Source organism: Theobroma cacao, chromosome 6 (genome assembly GCF_053813885.1).
Source record: "Theobroma cacao isolate CCN51 chromosome 6, ASM5381388v1, whole genome shotgun sequence".
Classification (NCBI taxonomy): domain Eukaryota; kingdom Viridiplantae; phylum Streptophyta; class Magnoliopsida; order Malvales; family Malvaceae; genus Theobroma; species Theobroma cacao.
This window is the reverse complement of record NC_142644.1, coordinates 25,506,050-25,528,883: the sequence shown is the minus strand read 5'-3', so window position 1 is coordinate 25,528,883 and position 22,834 is coordinate 25,506,050. Positions and strand designations below refer to the sequence as shown.

At 34.6% G+C, this 22,834-nt stretch overlaps 3 protein-coding genes across 4 annotated transcripts; 1 reads left to right on the top strand and 2 right to left on the bottom strand.

Moving 5' to 3' along the window:
* The first annotated feature begins 1,592 nt into the window (after positions 1-1,592).
* LOC18596214 (transcription factor MYB114-like) lies at positions 1,593-2,951 on the top strand. Its single transcript, XM_018124009.2, has 3 exons — positions 1,593-2,078; positions 2,202-2,331; positions 2,433-2,951. Exons 1-3 carry the CDS (start codon positions 1,919-1,921, stop codon positions 2,740-2,742), a joined length of 600 nt encoding a protein of 199 aa, XP_017979498.2. The 5' UTR covers positions 1,593-1,918; the 3' UTR covers positions 2,743-2,951.
* Positions 2,952-4,738: 1,787 nt separating this feature from the next.
* ATG12A (Ubiquitin-like superfamily protein) lies at positions 4,739-7,404 on the bottom strand. 2 transcript variants are annotated; one of them, XM_007024552.3, is made up of 6 exons: positions 7,246-7,404; positions 7,035-7,093; positions 6,176-6,244; positions 6,025-6,087; positions 5,125-5,224; positions 4,739-4,970 (listed from the first exon to the last, which is right to left on the bottom strand). In XM_007024552.3, exons 1-5 carry the CDS (start codon positions 7,277-7,279, stop codon positions 5,165-5,167), a joined length of 285 nt encoding a protein of 94 aa, XP_007024614.2. In that variant the 5' UTR covers positions 7,280-7,404; the 3' UTR covers positions 4,739-4,970; positions 5,125-5,164. The 2 variants fall into 2 exon arrangements, with proteins under 2 accessions (XP_007024614.2, XP_007024613.1); XM_007024551.3 differs by having other exon boundaries at positions 4,739-4,967; positions 7,246-7,403.
* A 13,370-nt stretch (positions 7,405-20,774) lies between these two features.
* On the bottom strand, positions 20,775-22,591 carry LOC18596211 (transcription factor MYB1-like). Its single transcript, XM_007024549.3, has 3 exons — positions 22,281-22,591; positions 22,048-22,177; positions 20,775-21,718 (listed from the first exon to the last, which is right to left on the bottom strand). The coding sequence occupies exons 1-3, from the start codon at positions 22,411-22,413 to the stop codon at positions 21,085-21,087; spliced, it is 897 nt and encodes a 298-aa protein (XP_007024611.2). The 5' UTR covers positions 22,414-22,591; the 3' UTR covers positions 20,775-21,084.
* Positions 22,592-22,834: the final 243 nt, after the last annotated feature.

Below are 22,834 nucleotides of genomic sequence, written 5' to 3'. Positions count from 1 at the left end.
TCCAATCTTTTCGGTAACTGGTGATCAAACTTAAATAAATTATGAAATATTTGCTCTTTCCCCTACACATCGCATGTGATCTTTCTCTCTTTCAGTGTTGGAGAGACTGGCACCAAGAAAATGTTGTCATGCGTGTGACAGATCAGTTGCTCAAAATAATATCAATTGAAAGATTTCAGATCAGTAACAGAACTTTACTATTATTTAACATTTTTTTCCCTTTCTTCCTATGAGTCAAGAAGAGCATATATCCATGCAAATCTGTAGACTGAATTCATCCATTTCAGAAGATCCAGCATGCCACAAGGTTCCAAACTATTAGCTATACTAGCTAAAGAGATGCAAGCTGAATCTACTTAGTCTGTCACACACCCTTATTCTTGGTCCAAGCAGTTAACTAGTGATGATCACTGGTCACTTTCTTTTGTTTTTCACCTAACCCCTTAAATAAAAATTAACTCCTAACCTAATTCCACTTTGGGGTTAAGCCTTTTCTTCTTTTTCGTTTATATTTAATAAGAAGACACATGCTAATTTTGAGTAGAAAATATAGTATAAACAGAAAGATACAGAATTTGGTAATTTGCTTATGTAATGACTCACGCATAGTCGCATGCGAATGAAATCAAAGACCAAAGCTATAGTCAAAACGTTTTCCCCAAGAAATTAGAATTTTGGGTGTGGTGGCTTTCTTCCTGGTGTATACATGATACTAATTTTTATATCTCAAACATTGAAATAGGTTAATTAAGTTGAAGAGAAAGAGGTCAACGTAGCTAAGGATAAGACACCATAAATTCACATACGTTAGATTTTATTCCTATTCCATCAACTTATATTTATATTCGAAGGTTATCTTTGAAGCTTTCCTGGTCATAATATTAAGGTTATAAATTAAAAACAAAAATGGAGAACAAGATGAGCAAGTAGGTAGCTACCATGGGATTATTTTGATAGGCCGCATGCATAGCTGTTCGTGCCATGGTCATATGGGTCTAGGAACATAGTCAAGACAGAGACTTCCAAGCATTGCTGAAAGCCAAATAATTAATAATAATAAAGGTGCCTTAGCTAAGTCTAACTACTAATTACCAGTCACAATTATTGACAATTATTCTTTATGCACTCACTTAATTAAGGATTATTTCTGTTTCATGGCTCTGAAAAGCACATCCTTTAAAGACAAAACTATCCATCTCTCCTTTAATATATGAATAATTGTACTCACCTCCTTGTCTAGTTCTCTATCCATAGGTTTAACCTTTTGTCATTAGACCTTTTGGCATAAAACTTAATGCTTTTCACATACCTTAATATATTTGCACATGCTAAAGAAAAACTGTTGAGATGATAAATTACCCTCCATTTGCAACTAGATGACAAACTGCGAATGCATGGGGATCTGATTACTACTCCATAGCCGTCTGATTTGTAGACATTCTTTTAACCCAATGCCCAATGCCCAATGTCATCTTTTCTTTCGTTTTCTTCTTTTTCTAAAAGCAGTCACAGGCGCACTATGAATAAAGTATTGTGTAAATACTCTCTCTTTTTTTTTTTTTTTAAATGGCTGTCCAGTAGCAGCCTTTGTATAGAATCTGCAGCTTGTACAAACTTTACAGCATTCTTATTACTCAATGATCAAAGCCATCATCGATGTCCTTTTTATGAGGTTTGTGCCAAAGGCAAAGGCCGAAAGCTCATAAATTATCTTTCACACACACACACACACACATATATATATACGTCCACGTATTTAGGTGGTAGTTGAGGTTCTTCTCCAACACCTAGAAGGGTAGATAACACAGTGACCCGGAAAATCTCTCTAGATAAGTAACATACGTCTCCCTACCTCAATCCAATTCCTCTGTCTCTGTCTCTCTCTCTTTCTGATCAAAGCACTCAACCAGAAGAAACGATGGCTCCTCTGAAAGATGAGACCATTAAAATGGAAGAAAATGTGTCCCCTAAGAGAGAAGTCAACAAGGGAGCATGGACAGCAGAAGAAGATAGAAAATTGGCTGAGGTTATTGCAGTTCATGGTGCTAAAAGGTGGAAGATAATTGCAATTAAAGCAGGTAACAAATTATTCATGTGACTAGTAATATATATATATATATATATATATAGCCTACTCCTTGATTAAAGCCAATTTGATTAATTTAAGACTTGATGGGTGTGTGCTTTCTTCTTTTTGGCAGGCTTAAATAGGTGTGGTAAAAGTTGCAGGCTGAGATGGATGAATTATCTGAGGCCTAACATCAAGAGAGGAAATATATCAGACCAAGAAGAGGACTTGATACTGAGGCTTCATAAACTCCTTGGAAACAGGTTGACCCAGAATTATAAATATGAATTTGGATGATTGCAATATCTTCCAGGTTGATATTAAGGATTGAACAGCTTTATTTATCTGATGGCTTTCTTTTCAGGTGGTCTTTGATTGCTGGAAGGTTACCAGGAAGAACAGATAACGAGATCAAGAACTATTGGAATTCTCATTTGAGCAAGAAAATAAACCAGAAAGAGAAACAAAGTGGAGCTACAACAAGAGAAGGCTGCAAAGCTCAAAAGAGAGTAGTGGAGAATGCCAAAGAAGTGATAGAAGAGAATACATCTAGGGGAGGTGAGGACTCAAATATCAGCTTTGATGTGGATGAGTTCTTTGATTTCTCCAATGAGGATCCCCTGAACTTGGAGTGGATGAGCAGATTTCTTGAAGTTGATGAGGGTTTTAATTGAACTTTATGGAAGGTGCAAGATTTGTTCCTATCTCCATGATCATGAATTCAATGCAATCCAAGGTAATCTGTAAGACTTTGTTAGCTATTCATGAATTTGGCAGGGTTCATGTTTTTTGTCAGCTCTCCTAGTTGCTCAAACGGTGAAAGTGCGGCACGACACTTTTGATTGGTCCCAATCACTTAATGCAGTGAATATCCTTCAGTTTTTTCTTTTGCTCCACGCTGATACTGAATACTCTCTAGACCAAAGTAAAAGAAAATAGGAGAAAAGGAAGAGAGAGAGAGAGAGGAGAGGAGATTAATTAGGAAGGCAAATGAGGAGGATACAGCAAAGCGATTATATACTGTAGTTTTTGGACTGAAGGTCTCAAAAGGGTGTAGAGATTCTTTCTGTATATGAAAAAAGTGGTTGGGAAGAAAGAGTTAAAATAAAAGTGAAAAAGGATTTGTCTGAAATACTGTGGACAAAATAACTTATCAGATTAATCTGATGAGACAAAAAGCTTCATGTAAGTTAAAAAAGCTATACATTTAGGCCAAGCAAAAAGAGACTTTTGGCCTAAAAAAAGAGGGACTTGTTTCATCCCAAAAAAAACGTTCATATGGTAGCAAACAAAATAACTTTAGTTGAGAAGAATTGATGTCTCATCAGTCATTCAGCTGAACCAACGCGACGACCGACTGCCAGGCAAACCCATATCTGATACACGCTACTGCAACTCATCCAAGTGGACTTCTTTGATCAAACCTTCTCACGTAAGATCAATGATGACAGATTATATATTGCACAGAAATATTGGGTATCTATTCCTGTTGTTTTAACCTTGCAACTTTTTCATATTTCACCCCCCCCCCCCCCCCCCAACCTTTTTTGGGGCCAGATCAGAAGATAGCCTTAATGTCTGGAAATAAGCAGTTCTGCAGAGACTTGAACCGTTTTGATGGAATGTTTAGAGAACACATATGAGACACATTTTGCTCCTGAAAACTTCTTCCCATCCCAATTTACTGAAGAACTCATGTGTTCATTCCCTTTTGTCTCGTTTGAGTCCTATTGTGATTCATTGTGAATTCAGATTCCCAGCACCAAAAATTCCAACAAAAACATTATTAGAAGACAAAATGTTTGCCAGGGTCAACTTACGAACGAAATAATTAATGGCCAGAGGAAGATCTGAGCTAGGACAAAGGGTCATATCTGACCGATTCTTGTAAAGAATATATGTCTTCATCATCTCAAAACTGCTTTGGAGCTAGATTGTACGGGTGCGGACTTAATCATTAAGGTTTGGATTTAGTTTAATGCCATTCTGTTTTCTCGATACACAACTCTCTAACGCTGGGTGTTTGGCAGTGGGTCCTGCCCTATCAGATTTTATGGTTTCTATTACCTCAAATCAGTCTCAAAATAACTGCAGGAGAGAACCAGTGCAACATTGCATTCCCCCGTGAAATTTTCATCTTTTATGTCCACTTTTGTGGTCTATTCAGCTTGAAGTAGCATGATTGCAGAATCATGACTGCTCCAAGTGTATCACGTTGCCGTTTACTTCTGTACCATGAAAACGTAACAACAAAAGATTCCCACATTTTAGTGGTTCCCACCTAATGCAAAACCTGATCGCTTGAGCCGGTGCTGGGCTATAAATGTCGAATAAATTGCTAGGGTTGCTCCAGAGGGTCAAGTGTAAATGAAATTCTGACTTCCTACTCAACAATCATCTACAGCTTTAAAATGGTATATCTGGCTATGAAGTCTTTAGCCATAAAGGGTACAACAATCTTACACGTTGGAACCACATTCGATAAAGTTTCTGATGCATGGCATGCATTTGATAAAGTATTAGATGGGAAGCACTAAAGAGTAATAATTTCTGAAGGGAGCAAGGGTACGCAGCAAGCAAACCAAGGACAATTTGTCTTGGCATCAAAACACATTCAACAATTGACGCCAATCAACAGAGAAAAAATTCACAGGATGTACTTGAAGCACGTGAACCAAGAGAAGTTTTCTCGACTTGAATTATGAACAAGTTGGAATATACAGGATGCATAACTCCAAACCGTATAGCTATGTTAATGAAATCAACAATAAAGAAAAGAAGAAAAAACAAAGTGACAGATGCACATTAACTGCTGCTTCAATCAATGTCTCCTTGATCAGAATGCTCAGAATACCACCAATGATATTCCCTTGCTTGTGTGGAAGTAAGAAGTTAGTATCTGCTACAGAAACACCATTATTTCAGAGATAAAGATAAAGAGGAAAAAAGCAAAATTAAAGAGGGTTCTACGAGGACTGCATAATGGAGAATTGAAGGAAACAATTTTTTTTTTTTTGAAAAGCTATTGAAGGAAACAAATGAACAGGTGATATTACAGAATGAACAGTTTTATCTCAGCAAATCCATCACAGAGAGTTAGCCCCATGCCATGGAACAGGCATAATTAACCACCAGTTTACCATCAAAACCAAAATTCTGCAATGCAAAGGCGGCTATGGTCAGACAACAGAGAAACATAGACAAGACCAGCTAAGCAATTAAATAAAGTATGTAGCTTGTGAAAATTGAACTTATTGGGAGACACAAGCAAGTTCTATAAAGGCATCATCCCCACCAGAAAAATTCACTCCATTTTTCAGCAATTGTGCAAATAAAGAGTAACAAAATTTCTCTTCATTTTAATTCCAATGTGGGGCAGCTGATAGATAGCAGTCATAATCTTCAAGGGTTCTACTTAAAAACCAAAATGTCTAACGGTGGAGGCATTAGATGTAAATAAGAATCTACTTTTTATTTGAATAAACATTTTTGTCAGAATACACAGACCAAGCTACTGAGTCTGTGAGGTAATGGACCATTTCATGTGAAAACTCATCTGATTCAGCCATTCTGGGCCCAAACATTAATGTTACATAAAGGGCAATATTTGCAGATTTAAGATAAATAAATTTCTCTATACATGCAGACAACACAGACAATCAGTAAAAGATCCCATCAAAATCATTAGTTAATATATGCTACGCCCACGTTTAATGCCATAAAGTTGGAAGTATAGTGATCTTTGTCATTATCATTATATAAATGAAAAACATGTTGCGTCAATGCTCTGACAACAACACTTTGCATCACCAAATGAGTAAATTTTCTAAGCTAATCTAGCTATGAATGAATACACACCAAGTCAATTCCACAATATAGCATCTATAAATACTCCCAAAAGCATAATTAACAGAACTAACATCAACAAGAGAGAGTGTGTAAGTATTATGACTTACATTATACAGGTCAATCACTAATTCATCTGGGTTTGGTGAGAAGGCACTGTTGACATACACAAACTACAAAACAAGGGATAAGAAATTAATACTATGCAAACAACAAATATAAATAAATTTGACAGAACAACAATATACAAAAATCAATTACCAGTGTATCCCGGTGCAGTTGCCGGCGTAAAAAATCAATTACTTTAGCAAATTTGTCAGTTCCTGGTATCTGCCATGGCAAAAGTTTTTAACATAAGAAACATACATTTCAGCAAATAACAACCCTGACATGCAAGAAGTGTTTGAATGAAAAAATCTGGCTTCAAATGCATAGTTTATCTATAATACTTCATATGGAACCTTGAAACATTGGACTAAAGCATACTGAAGAACATGATTTAAGGAATGGTCTCACACTGAGGCGCAAAACTCCATTCCCAGTGCCAACACTTCATTATATCAACTAAAAATCGTACAGCTTATTTGTGTGCATATTAAACTAAGCTTCTAGTTACAAAGTCCAACCCTAAGCCATCAAAAACATGCTCTTTGGTTTGTAAGTGCTTTACATGATTTAAAACTAAGCCGCAGATTCTGTAAATAAAATCAATGAAATAAAAAACACGAAGCATGTCTAAGAATGTATGAAACAAGATGCTTTGTCTACATTATATTTCTGGCCCATAACAAAAACACTAGCTAAATTTCTGCAAAAAACTTCCAATTGTTTTTCTATGCAATTCATACTCTAATAAGAAAGCCTAAAATTGAAAAAAAAAAAACCCATCAGTTTACATAATCTATTTAAGAATTAATTACAAAATCATCCCAAAAATAATTTAATCCCTATCAAGAATTAATTTTTAAGATCAAAACTCTAATGGGCATATAAATTCATCCTATTATTTGATCAAAATTGCAATTTTTCTCGCAAAAAATTATTCTATAATCTACACTGGAGAACCCCTAAAACCTCTCGAGGGTATTAAAATTAATGCAAATAAAAATAAAAGAAATACCTTGAATTTGGCTTGCTTTAGTATTGGGGCATCCCCAGTTGCTCTCAAATGAACAACAACTGCATCAAATTGAAAAACCCAAATAAAAGAAATTGAGAAAAAATAATTAATTATATAAAAAAAGAAGCTCAAAAACTCAAAATTTTAAGGCTACTAAACATTTTGATAAATCGAAATACGAAATCAGAAGGGTAAGGTTCATAGTTTTGACCTTTCCGAACAGAAGTAGGTGACTCGGCTGCCATTGTTGCCTGAGCTAAAACACGAGTCAGATGAATTTCGGAGCAAGGATGAAGGAAAATTGCTACTTCCACGGTAGATTTCAAGTTTCCAATATTCTATGGGCCATGGTGAAACTTGGGCCGAGGTTAGGTAGCAGAATTGAGCTCAATGTAAGCCTATGACTAAGTATATTAGATTTTGACCCCTTATAGTCGAATCCCAAACGGGCCCAATTTATTTTTATTTTTGTTTTTTAGTTTAATAAATTGAATTTTATTCCAAAATCCAAAGAAGCAGATCACGTCTCCTACATAAAACGAATGGAAGGGGATAGCCACCGAGCAACTAGCTAGCTAAGATGGTTTGGCTTATACCCAATGCAGACGAAGCTTTACCAACAGAGGAAGTAGAAAGAACCTTCTGCCACAGAGAGCCCAATTTAATATACTTCATGGTTCTTTTATTTATTTATTTATTTTAATTTTAACCTAAAACGGTATTAACCCTTGTAATTTTTAAATCCGGTCTCTATCCTTAGTTATAGGCAGGCTATGAAAATAGAAAAATTGTAGGGAGAAAATGGGAAAGAACCTTCCATTTTCATTCTTCACCTTTAAATTAACTTCTTGTGCATAAGCAAGTGGAGAAAAAGAAATTACTAAAAGTGATGTACCTACCCCCCCCCCCCCCAAATCTAATCCTAGAAGCTATGATTTGCCTAGTTGATTAGAAAAATGTTGTCACTTTTTCTTTTTGATAATGAAATGTTGTCACTTATAATGGGCAAGGAAAAGACTATAGTCCATGTTTAGATTAAAGAATTGAAGATTTTAGACTTGATTTGAAAAGGAAAAGCATGCTTTTTACTACCGTACGTTGATAAGTGAGAGGATAATATGTGTATTTGAATGAGTGAACTTTAAACTTAAACATGGATTACATTGATTCAAACTAGAGGCAGTATTCAATCTTTGTTTATTTGTCACCGATCTTTATCGGATCTATCAGCCTGATTTGTTTTGCATTTTGGATCATTTTTCCTTCTTATATGCCTCTGAAGATAATGGAACCATTTCTGACACCAATCTTGGACAGTAAGAGTTTAAATCTGGTCTTGCATAGAGGTTTAGTTCGGAGATTTTCTAGCTAATGAGAGCTTGGGGCATGGTTGAGAATAAGTTGTCCTTGATTAAACTTTTCTCGTACAAAGAAGTAATTTAATGCTAGATGTTTCATCTTAGTGTGAAATATTTGATTAACAAAAATATAGATGGCTCTTTGATTGTCATAATAGGCCACTGGTGCTGATAGGAAATTGAGCTTCAATTCTATCGGTGGAGATTGCACCCATGTAAGCTCAAAGACCACTACTGCGATGCTTTGGCATTCAGCCTTTACCTAGTTATTATCTTTTGCCTTTTAATTAGAACTCCTAGAGATAGGTGTGCTTCCAAGGTAGTCAATATATGCTATGGTAGATATCTTGCCATTAAGAATACTAGAATTTAGCTCGCGTTTTGTCATGGTTTTTTTTTTATTTATTTATAAGAGAATTGTTGAAAATAATTTAATAGAATTAATGTGATAATATTTATTTACATACTAAAAAATTAATATTTATTCCAGAACAGTTGATTGAAGCCTACTACTAAGAGTCACTACAATATCATTACAAATTGAAACCTACTATAGTCATTTAAAACCCCCTTGTTGAAGACTTTGGCGTGACCACTCTTTAAACTTATATACGTAGTAAAATGAGATAACCCTTTTGGGACTTCTTTTAAGTATAAAAAATATTGAACGTTTGAGCTGACATTTTTTGTTGAGTAAAAGACCATGAAATAAGGTTGTCATCAAGTATTTGAGGACTCTTTTATGGCTTGATGATGTTTGTTGAGTTGATTTGAGCACGAATTTTGATAGGTTATTAATTGCCAAAGCTTATACATGGGTCGGTTAAAAAAAAGATACTGCAAGGCACCAACTGTTTTTGTGAACTCCTATTGATCAACAAAAGCATATTCATCATGAAGTCTGAGTGGAGTTGAAGTTGAGAGTGGGATTCTTTGGTACCTCTCATTTGTGTCCTATGCAAGATGTTGTTAATGTTTGTAGATGTCCAATTCTGGTTAACTATTATTTTTGAAGTATTGTTTACAGGAAAATTACATTAGGGGTGTTCCAAGCATGGAAGCGCTCAAGGGTGTTCCAAGCGTAAAAGCGCTAAAGTGTTCCAAATGTAGAAGTGCCCAGAGGTGTTTCCAGCTCGAAAGTGCTCAAGGATGTTCCTAGCGTGAGAGTACCGAGGAGTGTTCCAAGCGCAGAAACACTCAGGGACAAGCATTGAACAATTGTTTGTATGGGGAAGTGAAAGTAACTCAGAATAAATGATAGGGTTCATGAGTTATCTTCATATTTTGGATGTTTTAGAGAGTTTAGCTTGGTGGCTCAGATATGGAGATTGTTAAAAGGACTTTCTTTTAACCTTTCCTTGAAATACATGTATTTTACCATTTTTCTTTCCTTACTCTTTAAAAATACACATGGCGCACTATCAAATGCCACTACTTCATTTACCAAAAATTGACGCCCACTGCCCAACTACATGGTCATTCTTTTAATATCCCTTAAATCATTCTTTAATTGCTCTTTCATGACAAGCACGTTCTCCCATGATTGAACATGTTTTCCTAACAACTCCTAAGAAAGTGTTCTTGTTTAGTATAAATATAAGAGCCTTGAAGGTTGGAAGGTAAGGAGAAACCATTAGAAACTCAACAGAGATTATCCTAAAAGCTCTCTCTAAACTTCTCCAAGCATTATTTCCATTGAGCCTTTCTCATTCTCTGTAATTTGTTGTTTTCTCCACTTTTTCTCATCTCTCACTACTTGTCATCCAAAGCACTTACACTTCAAGGACTACTCCAATCTTCCTCTCTGTCGCCTCTAACGTATTCTGATTCACTCATTGGAACATGTCCTCTCTCTCTAACCAAAATAACCTTCAACATTTTGGCAACTGCACTAGGATGAGTGATTGCAATAAGTGAAAATTGCTGAAAATTTTTATTTGAAGATATGGAGAGTTCACCCAACAACCAAGAAATACCCGTCCCTACTTATGTCCAAGAGCTTATGAAAATGCTCCAAGCCTCCCAAGAAAGAATGCAAGTCTTAGAAGAAAACAATAAGAGGATAATGGAGACCATTAACCAATTTGCATCCTCAACTGCCACAACTTCTCAGCCTCTGCTTATGCCAGTAGAAAATACCACTAACTTGGTTAATAATAATGGAAACAGAGGAAAATGAGAGAGCAGTACTGACTCACTCATCAATACCACTCATCCTTCTATTGTAAGCAATCCGATCATGGTAACTCCTACTACTAACGCTTAAAGTTTTGTCACGAAGGAAGAATTAGAGAAACTACTCGATCAGAAGAGTATGTGTCTCAACTTCTCAAAGTTTGATTTGAAACTACCCTATCTTGCTAAAGTAGCTGCTAAGCCATACCTCAAAGATTACACTAGCACAAAATTCAAACAATTCAATAGTAAGACCAATGATGCTCGAGAACATGTAATGAAATTTGTAGAAACCTTGGGAGTCGTAGGCTTGAATGATGATCTAAAATTGAAAGAGTTCTCTAAGTTTCTTACTGAGAAAGCCTACACCCGGTATGTTAATCACACTCTCGGCTTAGTTGACTCTTGGAACCAAATGTGTAGAATGTTTAGAGAAAAAATTCTTTTCTAGGGATGTTAACGGATAGGGTACCCGTTAATTTTGAGGTACCCGAACCTTAACCTTATTAAAAATTAAATACCCTAACTCTATTAACTACTTGAATAATTTGAAAATTACAACCCTAACCCTAACCTTAATACATTCCCACTACCCTATAATTACCCTAACCTGTTTAAATACCCCGATTGAATAAAAGAATTATTAAAATCTTATTCATGGGTACCCAATTACCCAATTAACTTTTCTAATCTCGTAACTTCCCTTTAGATTTATATATTATAAGTTTATATAAACAAAGGTATATATACTGTAATTAATAATTTTATGAGTTATAATTTTTGCAATGTTAATACAAAATAAAAAGTAAATATATTTATGTTTAAAGTACATATATATATATATATACACACACAAACACATACATAAAAAATATTTTAATATATAAAATAGTAATTATATTCCTTATAAATTAACACAATATATAAACTATATATATTAAAAGATATTACAAGTTAATTAATAATAATAGTTTCATAAATTGATTTAATTAATTATAAAGATTTGTTCTTAATTTCATGAAATTAAAAAAAACATTTAGGTTCTCAAACTATTCTAATTTCAAAAGCTTTCTTTAAGTATATATATTATAAGATTATACAAATAATGGTTTATATATTATAATTAATAATTTTATAAGTCATAATTTTTATAATATTAAAACAAAATAGAAAGTAAATATATTTATATTAAAAGTATATATATAATAGTAATTATATTCCTTTATAATATGATATAATATTCAAATTATTTAAACATAATAAACAATCTAATAATTTTTTAATTTAAATATATTAATGTCATCATATTAATAATTAGAATAACCATACTTTTCATATATTAGTTAGTTTTTAACAAAAAATTGCTTATAAAGTTAGTAAAAATTGTAAAATTTTAATTTAATTATTAAAATAATAATAAAATATTTATAAATAGTAATCGAGTTCGGGTAACGGGTATCCAAAGGGTGGTATCGAAACCCTACTCGAGCTCGATTCGGGTAGTGAAATTCCTACCCCGAACCCGTTTATGAAGTACCCTAACCTTGGGCAACCGGGTAAGGTACTTGTTGACATCCCTATTCTTTTCTACCCAAGAGAAAGTGACCCTTATTGACTTGGGGAGAGAACATCAAAAGGCAAGAGAGGATCTTATGGAGCACATCTAGCGGTTCAAGGAATTTTGACAGGATATACAAGATTCTCACGATGAGAAAGAGTTGGTCAATGTATGCATCCAAGGTATGTTCGATGAATATAGGGTGCATTTGGAAAACTTACCTCTTTCTACTTTTGTCACTTTAGTAGAAGCTACACGATGTACCAATAATATGGTTCTTAGGCAAAAAAGAGCTAATCGTTTCAATAGACGAAACACCTCTACTATGAACATAATTCAAGGAGGAGGTAAATAAAGAAGAGGACCACGAGAAAACTTGAGACCAAGGTGTGACAACTTTAAAAGAAGACAAGATGAAGAGATTGCTGCACCTCTTTCATTTTTAGCTTCTCTTGATAGAGTAAGGGCACTTCTTCAAGAATGGATTAGAGACAGGCAAATAAATTTACCTTACGTATCGAGACTTCCAACGATAGAAGAGAAGTCCAATCCAAGGTATTGTGACTATCACTGTACAGTCAGTCATTCACTTGCTGAATGTAGAGATCTACGTAAAATATTTTATAAGAAAGTGCAAGCATGAGAAATAATGGTTGGAAATAATAGGATATAGAATAACCTGTTTCTCGCTCATGCATGATATGTATATGATTTCTACTACGATTATTTCATGTATTCAAAATTTGATATTTTTTTAATTTATTTGATATATCCATGGAGGATAGGATAATTCAAAATTTGATATTTGCAAAAAAGTAAATTCATTTTCAGCTGCAAGTTTTACCATTCTTGTTTTGGCTACAATATTATTGTTTTACTTGGTCGTAAAGGTTTGAATCTTTCACCATATAATTCATATTTCATCTGCAAGCTTTAAACGCTCATAATCTGGCCGTAATAATATTACGCTATTGGCCACAAGCTTTATCGCTCACTTCTTGGCCATAGTTTGCTATTCACATATTGGTGGCAAGCTTTATCGCTCACCTCTTAGCCATAGTTTGCTATTCATAAATTGGTCGCAAGCTTTATGGCTCACTTCCTGGCCATAGTTTGCTATTCACAAATTGATCGCAAGCTTTAGTGCTCATTTCTTGGTCATTGTTTGCTATTCACAAAAAAGCCGTAGCTTTAAACACTAACGTAATATGTCATTCTTCTTCTTATTAGGTTAAAGATTATTCTCCCTAATATTAAGTTAAGAATCCCTTTTGCCCACACACAATAATATTTGTGAAACATTCATATGTTCGAAAAGAATGAAATACGAAACCAAGCAACTCAATAAAAGCCACGAAGAAAGCAAAGTAAATGTTCACTTTAGAGAACAAGTTTACAATATCAGAAAAAGAAGAACAAGGAAAAGCTTACTAAGTATGAAATTCAGAGGGTAGGAGGATTTATCATTCTCAAAATTGGAGAGGCTGTCTTCCTTACGTCAAGCTTTTTTATCTCAGCCTCTATGCTAGGTCTATTAACCTTTATCATAATGTATCCTTTGGCCTTAACCATGCAAGCGTCAAGGCATTTAATGTGACAACTAGAGAAAAAAACATCTTTTATAAGACCCACCATCTTCTGTAATTCTTCGAGAGAAATGTCTGCCTATGGGGAAGAAGCAATCACTAAAGTAATGCCCAAGCAGTAACCATAGTATGTGAAAAAGTACTCCACTGTGCAAGAATAGCGCCCCATACTTCAATTTTGGATTCCCGACAAATGCAGATTTTGTGGCGACTCTTACAGCGTCAAGGACTCCAGCATTGTTGAGAACAGTCACATAAGTGTAATTCTTCAGGACTTTCTTTACCCATTCATCCCAACCTTGGACCCATAATGAATTATATCCAAAATTTAATGACTGAAAGAGGGAATTCACCATGTTCAAATCTAAACTTCATTACTGACACTCTTAGAATGGAACACTTTTTATCTGTAGCGGCTTCATTACAAATACAATCCCAATGATAGCTAACAGATGCACATGGATGCCTATTGACCTGTTTTACACGCACTGCTTCTTAAAAGCAATCTTCTCCTTCTTCCCTGATGACACCATCATCCCAATTTTCTAGCACAAGAGGTACTTCACCAGTTTTCTCTACTTGCATTCTCTTAGAAAGAGAGGTTGTAACAACATTTTTCCTTTTTTTTTCCAAGAGTGGCCCTACTAGGCTCACCATAGCGGACTTTTGGGGTAAAACGAGTTCTGGCCATTAAAAGAAGTAGCAAATTTCCTACAAGCACAAATGACACAAAGACAACCAAATAAGTACTCATACAGTACTATTCCTACTTATGTATTAATATCCCGTGTTTATTTATTTATTCTTATTTGTGCATCATATTTGTTTGATTATTCTTTTATGCTAAACAAAACCAATAAAGATATATATATATATATATATATATATATATATATATATATATAAATCACTAAACAAAAAAAATCCTCAAAGAAAAATAAGCACTAGTAAATAAATAAATACTCCTTCTATGTTAAAATAAAATAAAATAAAATAACAAGTAGTATTCATTCTAACTTCCAAGAGGTGTCCATTTTCTGTTCAATTTTTTTTATATATAAGTATCTTTATAGTTTATAATCCATATATATATGCTCAAAAAAATTAGGAAAAAGCCTTAGAAGTTCATTATGAGTTTTTGCACAACCAATCTCTCTAGGGAAATTTATAAAATCCTTAAATATCAAGGTTTGTCATTTATTTAAATATTTCCACTATGCATGAAATTTTTAATAATAAAATTTTCCTACAGTAGGCAAACTATTCTAAGTGGTTCAGGCGTTCCATGTAAGGAAGCATCTAGAACTATTCTAAATGCAAAAGCACCTCTAAACATATACATAAAAAAAAAAAAAAAAACAAAAGAAAGAAACAAACACAATATTGATGTAAATAAAACTTACTTGTTCAAAATTTTAAGGAAAAGCCTTTGAGAATTGATTGTGAATTTTTACAGAACTATTCTCTCGTAGTTATAGATTTCAAAAATTATTTTCCTAGTAGGAATCTAACTCTTTAAATTTTCTTATGAAATCTTTTTCTGCATTTAATTGTTTTTGTACACACATCTCTGCTTCACCCTACTATCTTAAACTACATGGTCATTCTTTTAATATCTTGTAAACTGTTCTTTAACTGTTCTTCTATGACAAGCACGTTCTCCTATGATTGAATGTGCTCTTTTAACAACTCCTAAGAAAGTGTTCTTGTTTAGTATAAATATGAGAGCTTTGAAGGTTGGAAGGTAAGGAGAAACCATTAGAAACTCAGTAAAGATTATCCTAAAAGTTTTTTCTAAACTCCTCCAATCATTCTTTCCATTGAGCCTTTCTTATTCGTTGTAATCTATCGTTTTCTCCACTTTTTCTCATCCCTCACCACCTGCCACCCAAAGCACTTACTCTTCAAGGATTGCTCCAATCTTCCTCTCTGCCACCTTTAGCGCATTCCGATTCACTCATTGCAATACATCTTCTCTCTCTAACCAAAAAAACCCTCTACAATGTTCTTGTGCTGAAATAAGAAAGAGGCCTTTGATAGAAGGGATGACTTCCACACCAAGAAAATAGTTCAAATTTTCTAAGTCTTCGAGAGAAAATTTGTTGGATAAAGCTTGAATGAATAGAGATAGAAGTGAGGGAGAGTTCCTTATTAGAATTAAGTCATCGACATAGACTAACACGAAGGTTGTAACATTATCTCTATGATAAACAAATAAGAAGGTGTTTGCAATGGAGTTTTGAAAACCATAAAAAGGCATAAATAAGCTGAGAGCTTTATACCAAGCCATTTGAATCCTACTACACTGCAGTTGAAAGATTAAGGGACCAATTCTTAAGTGTCATTCTTGTGGAAGGTAATAAGTTCTTCTAACATGACTTGTTTCCACATAGGATCATTCATAGCAAAAGTGGCACATGTTGGTTCAATGCCTGAAGGTAAAGGGTATTTGGTAACCAAATTCAATTGTTTAGACTTGAAAATATTATTCTGTGATCTTGTCACCATTTGATGAGTTCTTTGAGGAGCAGAATGAGTAACGGAAGTGTTTAAAGTATGAGTGGAGTTAGGAGATTCTTGAGGAGAGGTAGATGTAAGTGAAGACCTAATCTTGTAATGATCATTGCCACGTGTTCGGGAGAATGGAAACTATGTCTCATCAAACAAAACATATATGGTGATGTAAAAACTTTACCAGTGATAGTATTTAGACACAAATAAGCATTTTGATTCTTGGACTTTATAATGAAAATAAAAAGTTTGAATTCTTTATGACGTTTATGAGCGACATAAGGTCTTTACCTTAAATAACACAGACAACCAAATTTTTTTGAGTAAAATATCCTTACCTTTTTAACTTTTGATCGAAATTACACAGAAATCCATTAGTTTTTAAAATAGACACTCCGCTCTAAGAATACAAATACCGTTAACAAAAGTTATGAAAAGACTAAAATACCCTTTTATTAATTTAAAAAAATTATTATTATATATTTTTTTTAAAAAAAATAGGCAACACTGATCTCACCAAAAAAGGGGAGCATCGGCTGGTGCTCCCAAGGGAGTGGAGCAGTGATCAAGGAGGAGAGCACTAGATCGGTGCTCCCCTAGAAAGCTTGATCTAGGGCTTCCTAAGGGAACACCAGTGCTCCCACATGGGGAGCTTTTTTAAAAAAATAATAATGAAAATATAATAGTAATTATAAAAATTAATTAAGGATAAAATTATTTTTTTATCCTTGTCACATTAGTAAGTTGACAGAAATACTAACAGTTGGCTAACAGTTAGACCTACGTGTCTAGCGAAAAATAGTTTTTTCGAGTATAGTATCCATTTCGAAAACTAATAAATTTTCGTGTAATTTTGATCAAAATTTAATAAGTAAGGGTATTTTTCCCAATATTTTTTATTTATGATGGTTTTGTTTTTGATTGTAAAGTTACTCATAGGTAGAGGCGGAGGGAAGGGGGGGTTAGTAGGGGCCTCTGCCCCCCAAAATTTTAAAACTTTATTTTTTTTTGCATTGTTTTATTTTAAAATTTTATTTTTATTTTTTTAAAAATTTTATAATTTCGTCTTTTCAAATATTAAAATTTTCATTTTTGTCCCCTTAAACCTAAAATCTTAACTTTGTCACTGCTCATAGGGAGTTTTGTTACCAAAGAGAGAAGAGAGTAACCTATTTAGAAGGTACACAACAATAGAAAAATAATAGGACTAGAAATTGAGAGGCATGGAAGCGTAGGGCATTAAGGTAAGACCAGTTTAAACTATACTCTTTATGTCTTCTTTCAGCTATTTTGCTTTGAAATTTGAATCACTTTTTCCTCGAATAGAGAATCTTCTAATAAAAAACGTGAGTATTTTTGGTGTAATTCTTTTTTTATTTGTAAAAAGATGGGAGAGATGGAAGCAATAGCATTGGAGTAAATTTTTTAAACCATTGACACAAGTAATGAATAATGATGACGTTTTTAACTGTTTCCGAGCGTTAGTATGCTATGCTATTTTAACTAAAAATGTATACAAATATATATATATATATATATATATATATATATATATATATATATAAAACAAAAGTTTCTTAAAAGTGATCATTTGCTATTCAATAACATTATTTATCATGTAAAATTCCTATATCACTTATTTATGGGACTCCTACTCCCTATTTTTTTTAAAAAAAAAAAAAAACTTATTTTAAATCCATAATTAAATTAATATTCGTTATGGTATTAGTATTTAGTTGGACCCCCCCAATCAATCCTAAACCGACGACAAAAGACAAAGCCCTAGCAAGGCTACTCTTGTTCTCCAGCAAGGGAAGCACTAACCAACATCAAATACCGACAATCCAGGCAGCCAGAATGGGAAAGCGAGAGCATAATAGTAAAAATAATTTGATTTCCTTAGTATAAAGAAACGGTAATTATGCTTTAGTAATAATGATGATTTTACTACTTGTACGAATTCGTCCAGTTTAGAAGGTTAAAATCTCAACATTTTGGGGAAAGAAACAAATTTATCTTGTTTTTTTCTTTCTTTTTCATATATGGAATTTCTAATCAATTTAATTAAATTATCATCACAAATAAGCCATATCAAGTCGCTATGTCTGCCAATTTCAGATTTTGCGAAGCTATCAGCAACCCCATTCGCTAAATGAAGAATTTTCCTCAAGCTCCAAGTGGTTATCCTAGATTCTAGACTCTCAATTCTTATTACAATACTCAAAGCTTCCAAGGGACCTTTTAAGGGTTAAGAACCCAAGATACAGCGTTAAGGGAATCACTCTAAAAAAAAATACTATGAGTGTTAGCCCACCTCGAGGCAGCAACCATCTGGAAGCCCTTCCATATGGCTAACAACTCTGCTGAGTTGGAATCGGTAACTCCCACCCAAGGAGAAAACAGGAGGAGGATAGTACCTTTGTCATCCCTTAGCACGCCCCCAATCCCTACCTTGTTTGGGCAACCACTAGCAGCGATGTCAACGTTCATCTTAAGACTACTGGGGGTTGGTTCTGCCCATGAATCCACTCTTTTAATCAATAGGGTTTTCCGTTTTGCATAGAACGCAGGTAGTATTGTCTTGTCGAATGATGCCTGTATTAGCTAGCTCCAGTTTCACAGGTAGCTTCCCTTTTAACATTAGCCAACATAAGGCTTCGATCTTGAGGAGGGCTAGACCCTCCCATATTTGACTCCACATATCCGATCATGAATGATTCTGCTTCTCCACTGCTCGACAAAAGGATTTTGAGCTATAGTCACCACTTGTTGAATACTTCCAGATTAATCTGTCTCAGAAGCCCTTACCTAAGGTTTGATCATTAAGCAACTCAAGAAAGTCCTGAAACGGTTTGGCGTCCCAGATCACCTCTTCCGTGGTCAAATCTGAAATAAATCGAGGAAGGCATAATTGTTGAATGCTGTGGCAAGCCTCCAAAATCTCAATAGAAATCAAAAAGCGATCTAATCTACTAAACGAAACCACTTCCCTATTACTTGTCCAAGTAAACTTCCCTCCAGCCATAGGTGAGTCAACAAAGCCACATTCCTCAATAAAGTCGGTGAATTCAGCCATTGACCTTTCATTAGCTTCAATCCTTACTCTTTCATCCACATAGCGAACAACATTAAAATCTCCCCCCACACACCAGGGGATGTCCTTTTCTCTGAAAATTGCTCTTAGGTCTCCCATAGCACTAACCTTTCAGCATCTGAATTAGGCACATGCACATTTCCTATGCCGACGTTAACTTTTTGCCCAATTATGCAACCCACTAATAAAATAAACCTCTTTTCCACAATTTCCTTTTCCATCTTGAAGAACTCATCATCCCAACAACATAAAAAACCCCCACTGCTCCCCACTGCTGGCGACATAGTCCAACCTAGTCTCCTATTCCCCATATTCTCTCAACTGCCCCCTGACTCAGTTCTTGATATGACCTCTCTTGTTGAACTAAGTACACCAAATTTTTGATTCAAACAATTTGATCGATTAATTTGATCAGATTTTTTTAACATTATTATATTGTAACGATTTAAATATTTATTATTCTACTAAAATTGTATTATTATTCAATATTATATATTCTGAACCCTCATCTAATTATAACAATTTAGAAATTCTGACTTTAAATGATTTTTCGAAATGATTTCACAAGTAGACTTTGAGTAAATTGAAAATTAATTATTGCCACCGGTAAGCCTTGTGATAAATTATACTTTATTCATCTCCATGGTTTGGACTTAGAAAGGCAGTTGCACGTGAGAGGTGGCAATGGTAGTCAAAATTTTTATATTGTGTACTCTTTTGCATACCCGTTAAAGTATTAAAAACATATACAAGATTTTCTGTCTAGTAAAATATAATGAATTTGACAATTATGCTACATATATGATATTAGACAATTACTATTTATTAATTGATAAGGAATAAAAAAATTAATGAAAAAGATCCAAACTTGGAAATAGGAGGAATCACCATAGATGGATCACGCCGATCGTGGGCATTGTCTCCTCCATTGGCTGGCCCGTTCCAGAATTGAATTTCTTCAAAGGACAGAATGAGGTGAGGTACCAAATCAGAACTAGTAATTTGACCGTCATAATTGAAGCCTCACTCCACCTTTAGATGACCCAAGTTCAAGCATTAGTTAATTTTTCAAATTTAAATCACTTGATCTTTAAAAGTCTAAAGTCAAATTATTAGTAGTGATTGATTTAAATTGTTATATAAATTTTAATAATTACATTCACATTTGATGTGAGATGAGATATTATAATACAATGCATTTCAAGTGCATGAAACAGGATTATGATTTGAACCCACAGCCGACCACTGTATGCAATGGTCACTTTTCTTATAAAACTTGGTCATAACCAAAGTTTGTTTTAATTCTTTCAAGTTTGAGCTGACAATACTATCAGTATCTTAGTTTTCCACCTCATCGACCTTGTCATATTAATTATCCGCCAACAAAAAGATTTAAAAAAAGGACAAAGAAAAGAAAAATGAATGAATCTGGAACGAGGGGAGGGAAAAAGAAACAGATGATGATCAAGCAAGCCTTTTCATTGGATTCGTACATATATATAAAAATTGACTCCCATTATTGCTATGATTTGAACTTTGAAGTGCCACCAATAAGAGCCAAGCTAAGAGAAGGACCAGAAAAGAAAGATTCCTTGTACATATAGTTTAACCAAGCATGGTCAGGGCCAGATCATGATCAAGAAAACCACTTCACTAGTACAATATGTCTTAAGTCTAATATATACATCATGAGATTTCAACAGTAACATGCATGTATTCAACACATAGAGTTTTCGGCGATTCTGGAGGCTGCTACGGCTAGGTTTGACTAATTTGGATCTGCTTGGTCTTGCAGCCAGTCCAATTCAGACTCCATTAAAGAAGCCATGGATGTAAAATCTGCGTCTTGCATCATATCATTAGAGAGGAAGAGGGATTGATCAGAATTTGTTGATGAATATTGGCCTAGGTCACATGTGTCACTGTTACTGTAACTATCTCCTTTGTTTTGGAAATGAGATGGCTGTAGCTGTGAGAATTCAGAGTTGAGAAATTCTGATAAAAAATTCTCATCTACCTCGAGGTCGATCATGAGATTCGATGGATCATTATCCTCCTTGGGAACAAATTCTGATGATTCAGGTTCCTCGGGTAGCGGAAAGGGTCGCAGTACTGATGGCTTATAAGTGTCTTCAAGCTGCGGTTCTGGGACATTAATGAACACTTTTGTGCACCTTGTTGCCTTGGTCCTGATCACGCATGAAGTCAATTTTGCTTCAGAAGGCAGCCTGGCGGATGTTTCAATGGTGGGATTAGCCTTCTGTTGGGATCGATTTGATGGTTTGCGGTTACTTAAGGAGCGGCTTTGTTTGTCTTGCAATTTTTTGCCGATGTTGGTGTTCCAATAGTTCTTGATTTCATTGTCTGTTCGCCCTGGAAGCCTCCCAGCTATTAAAGACCATCTGCACTCAACACATAAATTGCCATCAGCATCAATTAATAGGTGATGCTCCTTTTCCGTAGCACCAAAAAATGAGGAACAAGAACAGACAGGGAATAAGCTTTTTAGATCTGTTTTAAAGGCATTTGTGTAAATATTTATCATTACGCAAAGTGCATTACTTTTAAACCATCAAATTAATGATATGACGTTTGCCAGTAACCTCCATGATTCCTCATACCTGTCAGAAGTTTGATTTTGTTGGCCAATAATGCAGTACTGAATAATTGTATCGTATCAGTTTTGCATAAAAAAAAAATGGGGTGGAAAGGGGAAAAAGAGAATTCCAACCTGTTTCCCAGTAGCTTGTGAAGCCTGATGATGAGTTCCTCTTCATCACGAGTAATGTTCCCTCTCTTGATATCAGGTCTCAGATAATTAAGCCACCTGAGCCTGCAACTCTTCCCGCATCTTTTAAGACCTGCATGAGCCATACATGTAGCACAACTTTAGCTTTAACAATTTCTTGTTTGAAGTTTCAGATTAGTTCCAAGTTCAAACCTAATCCAAATTCTCTCTCTCACCAGCTCTTTTTGGAAGGTTTCTCCATTGTCCTTCACCATGGATTTTAATGTAGTCTTTCAGTATTCTGTCTTCCATTGCTGTCCACGCTCCTCTATTCAATCCTTCTTTTGAGCAGCAAGGACTCCTCCCCATCTCCAAGCAACTCTTCAAGAAACACACAGCTCTATCTATTTCCTCTAGCTTTCTCTAGTTCTTTCTCAGTGTGTAGGCCAGTGATTATTTTGTTATTAGTTCCCTAGGAGTAGGGCCAGGACAGGGAGAGAAATAAGACGCTGAATCTGGTGTGCTAAAACTTGATACGTTGCTCCTATATTTATATAGTCTCCCCGGTCAGTAGGTGGTGGATCTGTAATTCCTCATTTCATTCATAAACATGTTTCACCTTTCAAATTTATAAATAAAAGCTATAAAAATGTTCATTTAAAGGCTTTGGTTGCATGTGCAAAAGGGACTATCTGTTTTGCTCTCAACAGTATTATATAGCAATATAAATGACAGGCACGAAAAACCTTCCAACTAGAAATTTATTAAATTACACCAACGAATACACACA